Raw genomic sequence first — 13,909 nt, 5'->3', positions numbered from 1 at the left:
ACTTCCGGTAGGCCACATCAAACTGCCCACTTCTACTGAGATGTGAGCAGCCTGGTGCAGCCCACCAGAAGGCCTGCCAGCCTACGCTGCACCTCCTGATGCAGCACAGACTGTTTCCTGTTGCAGTGCAGCTGTCTTCACCTCCTCCTCTCATGTTGGAGATGAACCACCATAAGAAGAGGTCAAGGTAAGTTTTCCTTCCAATTTTTGGTCCTGTTTGTGGACTCGCACTACAGCGGAACCCTAAAACACCTAGCACGACCAGTGCGAGGGATCAAAATTGGGGCATTCGGAATTGGGAACACAAGCTGGGGTAGCTTCTGCCAATCCGTGATGTCCCAAATAAATCAGGATACTTGAGGGGTCTCTGACCCCTGTGAATATGATTGTGAAAATGCTTTCCCGCATCCACTGTGAAGATCACTGGGGATAACTTGGATTCTCATTTGCCAAAATTTCATGGTGTTCCTGGAAAAGATTGCATGAAATTTCAAAATTGCTTTGTGTTCCAAGATCCCATCACAGGCTCTCTGGGAAAACATGCAGCCTCCATTTGTGCCCACATCTCATTAAATCAGTCATTAAATCAGGGCTCCCATCCCTGACAATAAATTCCTCTGTAAGCTCATAGCTGTATCCATTGCCTTTTTGGGATCAGGTCTTCTTGAAGTCCTTCTTAGCTCTTGATTATCCCAACACCATGAGAATTCTTCTGTGCACAGGCCTCCTCTTGAGCTTGTTTTCAGTAGGTGAGTAGAAACCAGAGATTTTGTGTTCCATTAACTTCCTCTAGAATAGGGAGGGGGTCAGTGGAGCTAAAGAAAGGAGGTCAAGAACATCATGTGCTCCTGGATGGGGTATTGAATAGATGGATATTGTGATGAAGAGCAGGAGAATCTGGGAATCTTGGTGCGATGAGAAAGTGAATCATACAAGTTACCAAAGTCCCCTAACACTATCATAGTTATCTTTACACGAGAGGAGTGCAATCTAGGAATGTTGATGCCAAGCAGGCTCCCCCTGCTGCAAAGATCTCCTTCCTGTCAAGGAAAAGTCCCTAAATGGAGTGTTTTGATGTCATGGAGGGGTTGAACTGACCCAGCATCCATTGGACCCTATTTTTGGCTGCTGTGGCCCCCTACCTCCACCTGCTGCACTTGCCAGCACGCTATGCTAGGGATTTGATTGCTCCATTAGGGAGCAAATTGGGAATGCAGGCAAGGGGGTGGGGTGGAATAAAACTTCTCATCACATATTATTTTGCTTTTAATGAGCTATTGCTCCAGAACTGCAGTGGCATGTTATCCCCCCCCAAAAAATTGGGCATGCAGGCAAGGGGGTGGGGTGGAATAAAACTTCTCATTACATATTATTTTGCTTTTAATGAGCTATTGCTCCAGAACTGAAGTGGCATGTTAAGAGTAGAGATCTAAGCAAACAGCAGCTAGCTTAATTCCAGCTGCGTCATTATCTGCCGAGCCAGGGAAAATGGCGGAGGAGGATTCTTATACAAACTTGTTGAAGGAAATCCTGGCTCATATTCAAGCCTTGGAGTCGATTCAGGAAGATGTGGCAGAACTTTAAAAAATACTTTCAACAGATAAAAGAGGAAACGTCTAATTATGAAGATTGCTTGACTGTCCACAAAACACTTATGCAAGGAAATCGCAATATTTTGAGTAAACAAATTACTTATTTAGAGTCACAACTGCAGGGAATCTTGGAGAATTTGTAAGGATTTTTTTTTTTTTTTAAAAAAAAAACTTACTAGAACCGAAGCTAATGGATTCAAGTTACAAGAAAGAAGATTCCAACTAAACATCAGGAGAAATTTCTGACAGCAACAGCAGTTTGACTGTGGAATGGTCTCCCTCTGGAAGTTATGGACTCTCCTTGCAGGATTTTAAGCAGAGGCTGGTTGGCCATCCATCATGGATGCTTTAGTTGAGATTCCTGCATCATAGGGGGTTGGAGCAGATGTCCTGTGGGGTCCCTTCCAAGTTTAAAATCCTATGATATTATGTGTGGTGTTTCTCTATGCAATTAAAAGAGGAGAACTTTGGAAAGAACTTAGAAAGTTATATATTAAGGGTTTATTTTGCTGTCTATTTTGTGATTTTAAGTTGCTACTGGGGTTCTCTCTTGGCACCCAAGAACCTTTTTATACCTTTTTTTTCTTGAGTCAGCAAAATGGAGGTGCCTTGTGGCATACGATCATGACACTGAGCTTTTGTGATCTTCCTTTCTCTCTGTAGGGGCGTCACTACAATGTATGACATGTCTATATCTGTACGACAACACTTGTCTCATGCGACAGGCACGTAAATGTTCGGAAGAAACTTGCCGTGAAGTTGCTCTACAAAGCGATATATGTGAGTAAGTTTTCTTCCCCCCACCCGCCCCCAGGTACAAAGAACCCTTCTCAACGGAGGCCTTCCACACACTCAGAAATTACCATGCTCTGTGCGATCAAAGAATTACAGTAAAATCCATACACATGTGACTCAGCCCAAAAGTCTTCTGTAAAATATACAGAAGAGTCTGCCTGCCTGCAACATCTTCTCCTCACAGAAGGAATTATGTGGACTATAACTTTATTAATGGGGATGAAGGATTCTCCAGAAAGATTTCTGAGTTCTATGATGATATTACAAGGGGAGCACCTGACATATTTAGTGATTCATCTCTTAACCAGGATTTCTCCCCTCCAAATGTTCTGTCTTCAGTGAAAAAGCTAAAAGATTGATTTAGGTTTTTTAACACTTCAAGGCTGAGTATGTGGGAGTCCATTTTTCAGGAGCCTCCTAAATATGATACAGTCAGATATTGTAAACAAAGTATTCTATATCTGATTTTCTCCGATGTTCTTCTGAAATTGAGAATGCTGAGGTTGGCTGTTGGGATCAGGCATGATCCCTGGCATGAACCAGGCCTAGAAAAGATTCTAGTGTATAGTCTTTCTGCCCCCATCATCTTCCTGCATGGGATGTTGTAGGAATCCACTGACAATGGACAATCAATCAAATGTCCTTCCATCCACCCATTCAATCAAAACACGGCACAGATTCTATAATGAACTACTTTTTAAACGTGTACACACAATATATTAATAGGTACATTTTAAATGTATGTAATTTCCTACTCATTGATGTATAGAGGTGCTCTTTGCTTTTCTTCTTTCTGAAGTGTTGTTTCTGACCAAATTCATGCTATATGCACTAAAATTCAAATCCTAACTGTGTGAACTCAGAAGCAAATCCCAATGAATTCAGTGAGCCTTACTCCCAGATGTGTGTGGGTTCAGATTTCAGCCTTAAATAGCTTCCTGCTGTAAAATTTAAAAGCCAAGGGAACACATAAATCATTATTGCTCTTTTCAGATGGAAAAAAAAATATCTTTGGTTACTTCTGAATTTTATCCATGCTCCTCAGTCGTAGCCTCTTTGTCCAATTTGGGAGAACCACCAGGGTATGACTGCCCATCACCCCAATCTCCATTTTAAAAATGACATTACATTTAAAATGATTTTCCTTGCTCCCCCTAGGTCCTGCTATCATTTTTACATTTTTACAATGTTAAAATTCACTTATCTGAATGTAATACATTTTGCCCAAGCCTTGCTATATTCTCTGCAGATTTATATATTTAAACAGACAAAGTTTGCCCCCTTCCTTCCTTCCTTCCTTCCTTCCTTCCTTCCTTCCTTCCTTCCTTCTTTATGCTTTGCAGGTTGGCAGCAGATATTTTTGGGCAGATGTCATGCAGGGAGGGAGGGAGAGAGTGAGATCAAACATATTAGAGAGCAGGAGAGATCGGCCAATTCAGGAAGCAGGAGAAATCAGAGAAATCAGTTTCTCCTCTGTTTCCCTTTTGCTGGTTGGCTGCAGCCATTTCAGGAAAAAATAATTGAAAAGGGGTTGGGGAGATCAGAAAAACCCCTGGATTAAAAATGCTCCCATAGGAATTAATGGAAATAATGAACTCATTAAGCCAACGCTTGACTAAGGAATGACCAGGGAACACATTGAGGGACCTGCATGTATTGGCACAAGTCAGCTAACTTTCATCTTGCCCATCTTTTCCCCACCATCTTCTTACCTCTCTAGATTCTGGGAGACTGGGGAGAAGGGGAGCTGCCTGGCACAGGAAGGAGAGACACTTGGCTTCCCCGCCAGCCTGACTCATTGCTGCCTCTTGGACCCCATTCCCTTCCGCCTCTGGTTCTTTTTTTTTTTTTTCAATAATATTTTATTAAGTTTTCTCAAGAATAAAGACCACAAAGATAACAAAAAAAAACAACAACAACAACATCAGAGACAGAAAAAGAAAAATTACAATAATCAAAAATCAAAAATTCCACACAGAAAACAAAAAGATAAAAAAATAAAAATAAAAATCTCTCCTTTCAAATTCTCAACATTCTTTAACTTATTTTCCTGACTTCCTCTCACCTCCCTCCTTGTATTCCATTTTAAATTTAATTCAGCAAATTCATAGCCACTTGTCTTACCCTTAGTTATGTGTCCCCATGTGATATTTACCTCATATTTTCATTTGTAATCAACCCATTCTTACAAATTCTTATTTCCCCAATTTTATCTTGTCCTCAAATCTTTAAAATTCTTAGATTTAAACCATTGCTAAAGCCAATTACTTCCTTTCCGGCATCTCAGTATTTCATTAGAATTACACTAATTCCATAAATATGAATTTATTATAAAAGCATTTCTCATTTTAAGTTTCTCCAACGTCCCTTTTCCTGGTTCCGGATAATGTCAGTCCTTAAGTCTTTAACCCTTGTCAATCCGGCGTTCTAATATCTGAGGCACTCAAGTCACCTCCAGGCCCCCTCTGCGAGTTTTCTTGTTTCTGTTTGTAGTTACATAGATCCTTGTTCCCTGTTGTATTCTTTCGCATTTTCTTCTCTTTCTCTTTGGGGAGCCAATCTCTGGAGGACTCTATGCAGTAAAATTCTTCATCTCCTTTTATCCAGTTGTCCCATTCCCCAGTATTGCACTCCCCAATATCTAGTTTGTAATCCAAAGGGTAATCATTCCAAAGATAATCTTCCACTTGTTTCACAATCCCACCAAAGGTAATAACTCTCTTAAGTCCACAATTTAACCAGTGTCCTGCGAATTCCATCTCCCAATGTTGCGGCTTCTGATCCTGTAAAACTTGAAGACTCTGTGTCTTATGAGATACATTCATAACCTCATGCACTTGCCCTAAGTCAATATCCTGGGTAGATTGTTGTGCAGTTTCTGTAACTGTACATTCCATTGGCACCTCCTTGTTAACTGCCGCTAAAATGTAGGCCGTCTCTTGATTCATAAGAGACACTTTCTCATCCATCTGTTGCAGCACATCATATATTTTGTCCAGGGCAGATAAAACTTCCTCTCTCATCATTCTGTCAAGGTCAGAAAGCTGGTCCCACAGTCTGATTTTCCCAGCTGCTATGTTCTCTTTATAGAATAAAACAAAAGCACTGGCAGACCTCCTCTGGGGGGTGTGGTTACTTTTTAGCATCCATTTTTACAGTGTATCCAACAAGGGAAAATAAAAGTTACTTTCGATTTTCAGATATTTTGTTTCCTTTCAATATAAAACAATCAGGCAGAAGGCAGCATTGGACTTTTTTTTTTTTCCCTTCGAACTCTATCTGTCAGATTTTTTATATTCCTGTTATAGGCACCACCGACAGTTTCTTTCCTTTCATTCCGTCCCCAGGTCAGGAACAGTGAAGACTTATTTTCTTAAGTTACTCTCTGCAGGATTTGCAAAGTCACGGTTTATTTTCCCCCATCCTCCTGCTGTCAGGGGGATTTAGTAGTTAAAAGAGCAGGAAATTCCAGGCTGTCAATTTACGGCTTTTAGCTTGTAAAGTCTTTGCTTTGATCTTTCTACAAAGAGCGGGAAGGCGGACTTCCTATTTACACTTCCCGTCTCGGCTCTAATTCAAAGGTATACTTTTGATCCACAAGTTTCAATTATCCTACTCACGGGTTGTTGTTTGAAATCCGAATTGGCATAGGAAAAAGGACAGCGCTCTCCGACTCTGGCTATGCAGCTTCACTCCACAGAAGTAGCGATTGACTCTCAGCACCACGCCAACCCCCGTCTCACTCCGGAGCCCTTTGTAGAGCTCCTTTGCCAAACAGAGGGGCGCAAACGGTGCCTGCCGAGTCCCACGGTCGCAGGCTTCTTCCGCCTGCGATTTTTGAAAGGGTCCCCGCTTCGCTGCAGCGGTAAGACCCGGTTTCTGTGGAGCTGTCTCCCCCTGAATCAGGGAGAATCCACCATTGTCGGAGGCGCCACCTCCGGAAGTGCTTCCGCCTCTGGTTCTTGACTGCTCTCTCCCTCAGATTCTTCCTGCTCACTAAACCCTGTTATCTTTTCAGTTTCTGACACCTCCATCTCCTTCTTATCCCTCTGACCACTCATTGTAGTCCCACAACAAAGCTCCTGGCTCTGAGCCTTCTTCCCTTGGGGGTTCCCCACCTGGTGCTTCCTGCCTTGCCTCTGCATCCAGTCAGCCCATGACACCACTCTTATAGCACCAGTGCACAGCATCAAACTAAACACATTCCATTTTATGTATCTATTAAATCTCCCAATAAAAAAATCTGGGGCAAAAATGATTGACTTGATATTCCTCTCTAATTCTTCTTACAGTTGCTGAAGACATCCTCAGCCTTACTTACAGTGACTGCGCTAACACTCAGGATTGTATCCCAGGCACCTTTTCTTTTTCTGGAGGAACCCCCCAATTCTTTCGGATGCAAGCTGAATGCTGCAATACTGACCTATGCAATGAAAACCCTATTCAATGTAAGGGCCCTAGTATTTTGGACACTTTCTGTATCAACAATTCTTGCCCAGAGGCAAAATATAGAACTTCCCAAAGACAAAATGTAATAATAAGACACTTATATTCCACCAAGTGTCCATTCCTTTAAATATAGCCTCTCCATAATATATGCATAATATACTTCAGCCCTTACAGAATGTGTATGGAGCTGACTTACCTACTTTAACAAGTGTTTTTCTGTCTTATCATTCCATTGTGGACCGACTGAAAGAAGACATTGAAAACAGAGATTTGCATCCGGTGATCTCGTCGTTGGAGTCCCACTTGAGATTTCACACAGCTGAGGCTCTATCACAGTGGTTTGAGTGATTGAGAGTAAGGCTACAACACTCACTGGAAAGTGGGTTGTTTTCATCCAATGTTCTTTGTGTGTCGAGGTCCCCAAGCCACCCCAAATAAACTCACACTTCACACATCAATTTTGTTTAAGGTTTTTTGGCATGATTTTGGCCACAACTTTATTTAAATACACACATGTGAGTGGTTGCTTAGGCATTGGTTACGACTATCTGTCCTTGCCCCAGGGACAGAACTGACTTCTGGATTCCAGTGGAAGCCAGTCAGGGAAAACAATACTGGGGAGAAATGAAGCTGGGCAACAGACCCTCACTTCTCACCCGCATGCTCCCGGGGCTTGCACGGCCCAAGCCCGATGCCAGGGACTTGGACGAAAAGGATGGCAAGCCCCTTTAACCGAATTCCCTTGCAGCACCACCATTGGAGGGGTAGGCACTTACCCCTCCACCCATCAATTTTAACCAATGCCTAACTGCAAACCTTACAAGTTGTGATGATTTGCTACGCAGTAGGCAAAAACCAAATGGCACCAGCCAATCAGCCAAATGGACAAAATTCCTACCAGGCCCCTGCCCCAACAGCAGGTGACCCCATGACAGGCATAGCAAGGTCAAAGCAAACAACCCCCCCCCAATTCAGGGAGGGTGGACAGGTGATCCGATACACACAGCCCAAGAGGACGCCGAAGGTTGCGTGCCCAGTATTTAAAACCTTTGACCCCAGTTCCAAATTGGCAACATTGAAGTCTCCCCAGAGACTCAAATTGCCCAATCACTGCCTGTGGACATCCAAACAGATCTGGCAAGCAACAGTGGGGTGGCCTGCTGGTCCCCACCACAACACGTACTCTCTGTTAGGGAGAACACGTTTTAGCAACAAGTATATTTCTAGAGATTCTATTCTCTTGATTGAATGAAGGTACATTTGGCTGGAACTTTGGTTTTGAGACATCCTGTATTGTACTTGAACATGATTTTGGTTTTGCAGTTGTCCCGCAAAAATGCTCACCAACTCTGGTCGCTCTTCCCTTTAAAAAAACTCAACAACTCTGGGGAATCCTCCTCCCTCCAACGACAATGGGTAGATCACTGCCATTTTTATATATATACTGGGAGTAGACCACAGTCTCTTGGGTGTTGGACGTGCCTGGCATATATTATGTAAAGGCTATATTTAAAGAAACAGACACTTGGTGGAGTATAAATGTCTTGTTTTTACATTTTGTCTTTGAGAAGTTCTATGTAATTGCATACAGAGTTATGTGAGCTGTGTTTATTTCTCTGTATTCCTTTGTGTTGTGTTTTGCTTACTTTGTTGCAGAGGCAAAATATAACTGGGTGAAAGGTTTGTCTTCCTAGTGTCTCTGGAAAGCAGTTGGACTCCTCTTCACGAGTCCCATAAAATCTGATGTGGGGATCTTGTGCTTTTCCATTTGGTCATCAAGTTTCCCAGCTCAAAAGCAAGTAATAGTTTTTACACGTCTGGGAAAATCAAGAGATGTGCACACATTTATCAATTTATATATGAGTGTGGGGGGAATTGACATATTTATTAGTGTGACTTTATTTATAACTGGGTGTGTTACTATTGTCACATTCCATGAAGTTTAATGAAAGAAGCAACAACCCTTCTAAAATGTCAAAACTAGATCCTATTTAAGATTTGACTGAATGTTGTAGCATTTTCATTTCATTGTTAGGGGCAGGGCGGCTGTTGCCCACAGCAAACCAGTATGTACCCAGTAGCATCATTCCCAACAAATGATCTTGTTAATGGTGATAATCACAATGATCACTCCAAGACTGAACCTGAAACCACTATAAATGCCTATCATGGATAGTAGAAAAGTATCATCTTCCATTCAAAAGAGTAAGCCTGGATCCTAGAATCTGTGGGGAAGCCTTGTTTCATCTGATAGGCTGGTAAGGATTAATGCCAATCTGCTTTTGTCCTGGCTGGCAGAATTGTCAATCTCATTTCACACAATTCAGATCACTCTCATGCAGAAGCAGGTAGACACCAAGATGCATGTTCTGAGAAAGACCTGCATATGTTACATACAGAAGCCATACTCATGAGCAACACTCAACAATATTTATATTAGATTTTCCCAGCTGGAACATTTGATGGCACTTTTAGAACACCATGCCGGTGGGGGGGGGGGGAGTGATAACCCTTTGTACGAACTGGAAAATAAGGGCCAGAATGGAACAGTCATGTCAGAATAAATGGAATTCATCTGCTAACCATAAATTTCATTTTGCCAGTGCAACCTGAGAGTTTTGGTCCACTTCAGTGCCCATTCTGTTTCATGTGGCTGGCAAACGATTGTGTGGTCATCGGCACCCATAACTGCCCTATTGGAGAGACTAAGTGCATAACATTTGCTGGTATCATGCAGCAAGGTGAGTAGAACTGCCAATCAGCAGAGGGTGGGGGTGAGGGAAAACAGCTCTCAGCCATCAGCTACTTGACCATTTTCTGACCAAATGTGATAAAAGCAAAGGATGGGGTGGGGATCTGTGTTTTATTTGAAGGTAATAATTTAAAGTTTTCTTTACACCGCTTGTCCCATTCCTCAGTCAATGGCATGGTGTTGACCCACCCCCAGACAGTCCTGGGAAATTCCTGATCGCATGGAAGCAAACATGTACAAAGCTGTCATTCCCATTTTGAGTTTCCACGTGCCTTGGAGGGATGTTGTATTGGTGGGCTTTGGGGGAAATTAAATTGGTGGCTAAATTCGCAAATGTGGGCTTCACCCAATAGCCTTGGTCTGGTCAGAGTAGAAGTAGACAGGGAAGAAAGGGAAAGCAGGGCTTGTGGAAGACATCAGAAGTGGGCTGTTCTCAGGTGCCATGGTCCTGAAATTTGCCCAAGAATGCCACACCCTGATGCCAAACCTGACTCATATTACTCTGCTTCATCTTTCATTTCAGTGTCTTTTTGAGGGGGATGAAATTACATCTTGTGAATTTTCAGGGAACATAACATGGGTGGGGGTGAAAGGGTCCTGCAGGTTGCCCAAGTGTGCCGGGTCCTTAAGTCCACCCTGACTCATATTAACATTCTTTTCTTTCTAGTGGGTACATCTCTAGTGTCAGCTGCTTTCAAAGGATGTGCAACACCAGATTTCTGTAATTTCATAACAACAATCCCAATAAGGAGTAAAGCAAAGACTGAATGGCTTGCTGACGTTCAATGTCACCCAAGCGACATGTGTTGATGCCCAGCCATCGTCCTATACTTCTGGCCTGTAGATGTGCCCTTCGTGGGACTTGGGAGGAAACTGTGCTATCAGCGGCAGGGTGTGGAAGATCTCTGGAGATGCTGAAGATGCCTGAGGCAGGTGCAAGAGGGCAGGAAATTGAGATTTGGGAGCTGTAGTTAGAGAAAATATAGCACAGAGATTTCCATTTGAATTGTGATCTGAATAAATTGATAAAGCAGACAAATTCTGTTTCTTGCATTGGGGCTTTTCAAGTGAATAATTTCTATGCAGTGATGGCACAATGAATGTTAACTTCTGAAGGCCAAGAACGAGAAGAAAACTGAAAATTGTAATCTGGGGTAGTAATAGTTTTTCCCTAATGGCACAGGTTTTAGTTTTGTTTTTTCTTTAGTAGGGGGAACTAGTTCCACTAGGAAAGGTGAATGAAGAGAAAAGCATTACACTTTACGGCATTGTTATGTGCTCAGTCTAGAAGGCTCGTTTTTCCATTACACCACTATTATCTGCAAATATGTAAAGAAACTAGAGATCAGATAAAAGATCTCAGTTGTCAGTCCAGTTACATCCTGACTTAACTAGTGACTGATTTCTTTGGCTCACCCACCCCCACCATTCAAATGTTTCCAGAAGCTTTGATTCTGAGGAATATTCAATTAAAATTCAATAGCAGCTTGTACCTGGTGGTTCTCAGGAATTCCAAGGAACCAAAAATCTGTATGGTTTGGAAAGGTCTATAGACTGAAACTTCCTCCTTGATGTCAGGAACCCTCAAGACAAATTGTCCCCAAACCATTCACATTCTAAAGCCAAAACACAGGTGTAGCATGAAAGGCGAGGTCCAGACATAATCCAAGGTCAAAAAGACAGTAAGTACTTTGTTTGTTAGGGGTAAAGGCATAATGGAAAGTCAGATCCCTTAAGGGTGCCCAGAACCCAATCGTATTTCTGTATACTTAATGTGGGGTGCATGAGTTGTTAGGGGAGGGGTTTTACCTCTGGTGGAGGACACGTTGTGCTCATTCTGGGGTAGTTTGTCCACCTTTGCTTCCCTTGCTCTCAGCTCTCAGCAAGTGACAGCATCCACACCCCAGGAAATGGCTTTGAATGGCTAGCTAAACCAGGTGAGGGTAGCCATTGGGTCTCAAACCTTTGTTGAGTTAGGCATTTCCACTGCATGCAAAGGCAAGCTCTGGCGGATTGAGCAGATGAGAGCAATGGTTAAGAAAGTATTCTTTCTTTTTTTTGCACATGATGTAGAGGGAAGTGAGGGGCAGATGGGGAACATCAGCCTGGGAAAGCAGACCATCTAAATGGGAAACTCTGACACTAAACCTCCACTGCTTTGTGGGATATCTTCAGGAGAAGAAAAGGCTTAGGAGTAAACCCTACACCAGTGGTTTTCAACTTTTTTGAGTCTACAGCACCCATGACCAACCACATTCCTTCTGTGGAAGACACTTACAATGGGGTTCCATCACAGGGCATTGCCCTGTTCCACTCCTGTCCCATTCCGCCCTACCCCCTTTCTGTGCAGTTTTGGGTGCCGGTGTAAGTGTTACCCGCACGTGCCAATTGCACACAAGTGGTGATCCCAATGTACCTGGTGAAAACTTGTGTTGTTTGGTCATTTAGCATTTTTAAGGCTTAAAATTTAAGCAGTAGAGCATTGAAAAAGCTTTTTTAAAAAAATGATGAGTCATCAATTTCACTGAAAAATATTGTTTTTGTAAGTTGGGGGGGGGATGGAAACAAACTTAAATAATGAAAAAAAATTAAGATACTCTGGGAGAAATTATACCAACAGAAAATAAAGACACAAACAAATCTACTTTGAAAAACTGATATAATGATATACTGCAACGGTGATGTAGTTGGGTAGGGGAGACATTTCTTTCTGGCCTGAGATGACTCTGGAGAGGACCAAACTTTGTGACTTTTGGGTTGCTGCTAATATTACCTAAGTATAGGCTCTGGAGTAAATTAAATGTCTTACAGATGCCTCCATCTCAATCTAAATATGTGGCTGTGCAATCAAAGAAAAAGATCTGGTTGCCCCCTTTGGAAGAGCTGGATAAAGCTGAAGAATTTCTTCTTCACCAAACCTTTATTGTTGTTGTTTAGTCGTTTGGTCATGTCCGACTCTTCGTGACCCCATGGACCAGAGCATGCCAGGCATTCCTGTCTTCCACTGCCTCCCGCAGTTTGGTCAAAAAAACTTTATTAGGCATTACAAATTTAGGCCATCGAAAAACATTCATATATAAAATTATAAAATATAAAGAAATAAACAGCCATGTAAAAATATGTAATAATGAGGATTTTCACTGGAGTTTCTTTCCACTAAATAGTTCCATTCAGCCGTCTTGGAGATACTATTGATAAAAACTCAGCCACCTTAACCTCCTGTTAGCCATGGCGAAAGGCAACCCATTACATCAGAGCCATTTTGTATGGAATTTTTGAGGATGAGATGAGAGTAATCATCCTCACCACCACCCCCCAGGGCCGGGAGGGGGGGCAGCTTCATCCGCAGATCGCCCAAGACCTGCTCCCAGTCAGGAAGGTATGATGGGGGAGTGGGCACTGGGTGTAAAGCACCGTGTGTTTTTTTGGCAACTCTCCAAAGCCGTCACCACCAGCAGCAAGCACCTGCTTTTTAAGATGAAGTTTAGACTTAATTAACAGGTGTGCTCTGGACTAGAGGAAATAAAGTACTCTGCCAATTGATTCAGCCACTGGGTGCCAAGGATTAGACCTGGAGAAGGAAAAGGATTACCATTACAATTGGACTGTTATGTTAGAATCGAAGGGGGGGGGAGGCTCCATAATTTATTTTTGATATACTTTGCATTTGCTATCTGATTTGGCAAATCTCCCCTGGAAAGACTGACTGCCTGACTGCAAAGTACACAAGCAGGATTGAGAGAATACTTTGTTATCATTATGATTATGGTTTTACTATAGAACTGACTATGTGAAACTGGACTACATTTGGTAATCACCTTAAATGGGATGATAAAAAGAACTGATGACAGGATTTATGGGTTTCCGCTGAAGCACCGGTTCATTAATCAGTTGGAAGGAGATAAAAAAAAATTCTGGATATATATCCGGTGCAAATGGCTGAGATCCAGATTCCTTTCGGTTCTGAGTTGTGTCACATCAAGAATTGCCTCTGAGAGAAAACGAAAGTGAATGCTGAGCATAGATTGTTTGGATTATAAAAAGGAAAACAAAGGGGAAAACCAGCAAGAAACTTTCACATAGAACTTTATAGGACTGAGCTGCTTGTTGGACGAATTCAGAGGCTGTTAAAAATAAATGAAGGATTAACTTCAGATTGTTTTACTGGAATTACCACCTAAATAAGGAATGCAGCACCATGTGAGATCATCGCTCCTCAACCCCCAGAAGCCACCCAAAGACTTATAATTTGGCATAGAATTTGATTGGATTACAATTTGGAGAGTTTTTAATGTGGTTTAATTTGGATTGTTAAAATGGA

The 13,909-nt window shown here is 42.3% G+C and overlaps 1 protein-coding gene across 1 annotated transcript; it reads left to right on the top strand.

The window, feature by feature from the left end:
• Positions 1-598: 598 nt before the first annotated feature.
• LOC307221695 (phospholipase A2 inhibitor and Ly6/PLAUR domain-containing protein-like) lies at positions 599-10,795 on the top strand. The gene is made up of 5 exons (XM_079986458.1): positions 599-749; positions 2,256-2,372; positions 6,680-6,835; positions 9,440-9,577; positions 10,256-10,795. Exons 1-5 carry the CDS (start codon positions 701-703, stop codon positions 10,396-10,398), a joined length of 603 nt encoding a protein of 200 aa, XP_079842584.1. The 5' UTR covers positions 599-700; the 3' UTR covers positions 10,399-10,795.
• Positions 10,796-13,909: the final 3,114 nt, after the last annotated feature.

The sequence above is a fragment of the Podarcis cretensis genome (genome assembly GCF_951804945.1).
Source record: "Podarcis cretensis genome assembly, chromosome: 8".
Taxonomy (NCBI): domain Eukaryota; kingdom Metazoa; phylum Chordata; class Lepidosauria; order Squamata; family Lacertidae; genus Podarcis; species Podarcis cretensis.
The sequence above is the reverse complement of the archived record's forward strand: the minus strand, read 5'-3'. Positions and strand labels throughout refer to the sequence as shown.

Coding starts and splice junctions, on each gene's coding strand:
- LOC307221695 (XM_079986458.1), top strand. CDS start 701: ATGAGAATTCTTCTGTGCACAGGCCTCCTCTTGAGCTTGTTTTCAGTA. Junction 2,373..6,679: donor TGCTCTACAAAGCGATATAT/GTGAGTAAGTTT, acceptor TTCTTCTTACAG/TTGCTGAAGACATCCTCAGC. Junction 9,578..10,255: donor TGCTGGTATCATGCAGCAAG/GTGAGTAGAACT, acceptor TTTTCTTTCTAG/TGGGTACATCTCTAGTGTCA.